The 4,767-nt window shown below is 41.9% G+C and overlaps 1 protein-coding gene across 1 annotated transcript; it reads left to right on the top strand.

Moving 5' to 3' along the window:
• The first annotated feature begins 2,470 nt into the window (after positions 1 to 2,470).
• LOC119271105 (putative F-box protein At4g22660) lies at positions 2,471 to 4,508 on the top strand. Its single transcript, XM_037553053.1, has one exon. It carries the CDS (start codon positions 2,817 to 2,819, stop codon positions 4,197 to 4,199), a length of 1,383 nt encoding a protein of 460 aa, XP_037408950.1. The 5' UTR covers positions 2,471 to 2,816; the 3' UTR covers positions 4,200 to 4,508.
• Positions 4,509 to 4,767: the final 259 nt, after the last annotated feature.

The raw sequence follows: 4,767 nt of genomic DNA, 5'->3' as shown, positions 1-4,767 counted from the left end.
TTTTGGGTTATTTTCTTTGGTTTTTCATTCAATTTGTTCTCTTTGTTTTTCTTTTTTTCTTTTTATTGGGTTTACTATTATTATTTTTCTCTAGTTTCATCGGTTTTATTTTTTTAACACATGTTAACATTTTCCAGTAGACATTCACCATTTTTGTCTACATAATAAACATTTTCTATATACATATCCATCATTTCAAAAATAGATGATTAACATTTTTTTTAAAAGCTACATTTTCTTTACCTTTTCCATACATATTGTACTTTTTTGTTATATATCTAATACATTTTTCTGATGCGCATCTAATATTTTTCGAATACAAGATTGACTTACATTGTATTATTTTGTACACATGAGAAACATTTATCTATACCCATTTAACCTTTTTCAAATGCCTGGTTATTTTTTTCTCAAACTCTTGAGTATTTATTTAGAATATAAATAAAAGTGAAAGAAAGTAAGCAAAAAACAAAAAATGTGAAAATAAAAACGAGGTTGTGGCCTCCCGTGTGCCTGGGCCGGCCCATCTCACCCCCTTCAGGCGAGACATAGAGGCGCCCGATACATCAAGGCTTCGATCAAAACCCAGTGCCTCGTTTGTGATCGTGTGCGCAAGCCGACCATGCAGTGGGTGTGGGCGGAGTTCAAGACTATCATCTTCAAGGATGATGAGCGGGTCGATGACTTCGCCATGAGGATCACCGGCCTTGCAACCGCACTCTGCTCCCTTGGTAATACTTTTGACAACGCCAAGATAGTCCAAAAATTTCTTCGCGTCGTCCCGTCCCATTTTTTCTTTTGTTTTCTTGTTCTTTTTTGTTTTCAGTTTTTTTTGTTTTCTTCCTTTTTTTGGTTTTCTTCGTTTCTTTCTTGATTTTCATCGATTTTGTTTCCTTTATTTTTCTTTCTCAGTTTCATTATTTTTTTGCTTTTCTTTCTTTCTTCATTTCTTTGTTTTTTTCCATGATTTTCATCTGTTTTATTTGTTTCTCTCCCGGTTTTCTCTATTTCCATTCTTTTGCACAATTTTCTTAGGTCTTTCATTTTCTTTTGCTTTTTTCTTTGTTTTCGCTTTAGCTTTTATTGTGTTTCTAGTTTCTGTTTCCCCCTTTTTCTGTTGATTTTCAATGGTTTTATTTTTTGTTCAGCACATGTTAACTTTTTTAGTACACATTCAACCTTTTTTGTACACATCATATTCAATTTTTAATACACATTTAATGTTTTTTGAAATACATGGTTAACATTTTTTGAAATCATATATTTTTTATCTGTACTTTTTCCATACACATGTTATATTTTTCTTATATATCTATTAAAATTTTCTAATAAGCATTTATTTTTCAAATACATGGTCAACATTTGTTCTATACACATTTTTTACATTTTCTCAAATGCTTGATTTACATTTTTGAAATACAAGATTAACATTTTTTAATGCATGGTCAACGTTTTATAAACACATTTACATTTTCAAATGCTTTTTAATATTTTCCAAGTACAATATTAACATTTGTCGAATACTACAAGGTAAACATTTTTTCTATACACATTTTATTTTTCAAATGCCTGATTAACATTTTTCAAATACAAGATTAATATGTTTACATACATGGTCAAAAAAATCCTATAGAAATTTGACATTTTTCAAATGCATGAGTAACATTTTAAAAATATTTCTTTAACATTTTTTTCAAATGCTTTATCAATATTTTTAATTACATGATCAACTTTTTTCATACACAATGTATATTTTTGCATACATGAGAAACATTTATCTATACTCAAAAGTTTTTCAAATGCTTGGTTAACATTTTTTAAATATATTTATTTACAATATTTGGAAGTGTATAAAAAGCAAAAAACAAAAACGTAAAAAAAAGGGGGGTCCGAGGTTGTAGTCTCCCGTTATACCTGGCCAAACCTCGGACCGGGCCGGGCTTCGGGCCGGGCCTAGCCAAGCCCGAGCCCGACCTGGCCCGGCCATCGGGCCTAGTTTTTGGGCCCAAGCCCGATCCAAACATGCAAAAACCCGCCGGGCCTCAGGCCGGGCCCCTTCAAAAAACCGCAAAAATGACGGGCCCGGGCCCGGCCCGGCCAGGCCATCGGGCTCACAATCTAGGCCCAAGCCCGGCCCTGGAGCAGCGTCGGGCCGGGCCGGGTCAGGCCGGGCAGCCCATGGCCAGGTCTATCTCCCGTGCTGCCCATCTCCTCCCATAGAGGCGCCCGAAGAGGGGGTTGGACCGTTGGAGCGCCCCCGCCGACACCAACCGGACCACGGGCGGCGCCGCAACTAGTGCAGGTCAGCCAATCGAGCGGCGGTGCGGTGACTCCAGCGAGCACGGGCGCGTCTACTCCGGCGACCTCGGAGTCTCGGTCCGCCACGAGCGGCACTGCCGGCTATCCAATCGAGAGGCGGGGGTACACAGGAGCGCGGGATACGTGCGCGGCCACTCCGGCGACCACGGACCTCCCCAAGGTGCCGGCCACCATTCTCTTCTTCGTCCTCGGCGCATCTCGGTCGGCGGCCGGTTGGTACTTTGGCTTGGGCCTCACTGCCGCTGGCAATCAGAGTTCGTGGAAAGCAAATCAGAGCGGGGGGACTCGGAATTCCTTCACCAATCAACAGAGGGTCCGAATAATTTCAGTGTTCCTGTTCCAGTCTGGATTCGGATTTGCTTCACCTACTCGGAGTCGGGGTGAGCCCTCGGCCGGCGATCTATAAGTATAACCGGGACCCCGGCCTGCCCTCCGTCCGCTCTAACCAAGATTGCAATTTTCTTGCCCAACAGATAGGCTTTGCTCTGCTTTAAGCCATGGAGAACTGTAGCATAGTAGCCAGGATAATGGGATTGCAAGGCCTACCTATGTACCGGCAGAAGTTGTGTTCTCTAGTCTTCAGATCTTTGCCCAGGCTGCTGCTAGGCTTCCCTCCCAGCTCAATCAGGAAATTCTTCAGAGACCAACATGTTCATGTGGCACTGACAGAGACCAAAATGGTGTCCACATTGCCAGAGCTGCCGAAGGACATCTTGATACTTATCTTTGCCACTCTCGAGATCCCTGACCTCGTGCGCGCTGGCTCGGTCTGTTCATCCTGGCACTCCGCATACGCCGAGCTACGCACCCTTGGGAAGTACAAGAAGGGTCAGACGCCTTGCCTGGTCTACACCTCTGAATCCGATCCTGATGATGCTTTGTCCCTCTACAGCCTCGCCGAGAAGAGGTCCTACAAGTTAACTCTGCCGCAGCCACCTATCCGCAGAAGATATTTGATTGGGTCCTCACATGGCTGGCTCGTTACTGTCGACGAGAGGTCTGAGATGCACCTTCTGAATCCAATCACCTGTGAACAGATTGCTCTCCCTTCAGTGGCTACCATTGAGCATTTGAAGCCCATATTTGATGAGCATGGTGATGTCTGCAAGTATGAGATGTCATCGCACACTGGACTGTGCAGTAGCCGTAATCCAACCATCTTTGCTCTTGCCGAGCTGAGGGATAGACTCCAGTGGAAGGCATTTGTATTTCCTGATACATCCTCAGGAGGCTACATTGTGGTGCTCATCCACAATCCACAAGCTCAGCTCTCATTTGCAAAGGCAGGGGATGATAAGTGGACCTGGTTACCGTCTCATTTGCTTTTCGAGGACTGCACTTACAAGGATGGCATATTGTATGCAGTCAATACAATGGGAGAAATCCACGCGTTCGATCTTAGTGGCCCTGTGGTCACTGTAAAGACGATTATAAGGGCACCTGAGCATTATGATTGTGATAGCAGGTATATCGTTCAAGCTCCATGGGGCAGTCTGCTACTTGTGTTTAGAATAGTTCATGACCATGATTTAGAATATGAGTACTGGAAGACTACAGAAACTAAAATATGCGAGATTGATGCTCTGTGGAATAAAATTGAGCTAACCAATTGCTTGCGTGACCATGTGTTATTTCTTGGTCATAACCTATCACTATGCCTCAGTGCTGATGAGTATCCTGCTCTCAAGGCAAATCATTCCTATTTTACCGATGATAATTTTCTATGGACAATGGGCCATAAGAATAATCATCGTGACATGGGAATTCTTAACTTGGATGATAACAGCAGGGAGGAACTTGTGCCTCAGCTTTGGTCCAACTGTCCGGCTCCAATGTGGATTACTCCTGATCTTACAAAGATGTGGCGATGGGCTCAATGAGCCAACAACTGTGAAGTGATCTGGTACAGTTACAATTAACTCGACAGAGGTCCTGTCTGTGCTGTAAAAATGGCCTGTTGAGGGAGTGCTCAACATCAACATCCTTTTCTGCTCAGTCTTTTGATGATGCTGCTGATGTGGTAATCCGAGATAATATATGCAGGTGTTTTCAGAACATCATGGAGAAGACGGAATCATCTTGTAGTTACAGCAATCTGACAGTTTTTATGTTTCAAATAGTTTGTAATAGTTTGCTCAAATACTGTACAGATTTTTTTCATAATTTATTGCGAGAGGTTAAATAAATATATGCTAGTTCAGTGTTGTTACAGCAATATAACAGTGTTGTTTCCTACAGAAACGAAATAAAATATAAGAGCTCTTTGTTGTATCATTGCACACAAGGAAATATTGTTCCTGTTTAATATTTTCCACTGTTGTTCATGAATGAACCACAAGGATCTGGTTGTAGTTTTAGAACCATAAGCGTATAGCATACTGAACCACACGATTTACAAGTTTATACAGCAATCCATATCATTTATGCTACCAACATTTTGTTTCCTAG

Source organism: Triticum dicoccoides, chromosome 3A (genome assembly GCF_002162155.2).
Source record: "Triticum dicoccoides isolate Atlit2015 ecotype Zavitan chromosome 3A, WEW_v2.0, whole genome shotgun sequence".
NCBI classification, from domain to species: domain Eukaryota; kingdom Viridiplantae; phylum Streptophyta; class Magnoliopsida; order Poales; family Poaceae; genus Triticum; species Triticum dicoccoides.
The sequence above is the reverse complement of the archived record's forward strand: the minus strand, read 5'-3'. Positions and strand labels throughout refer to the sequence as shown.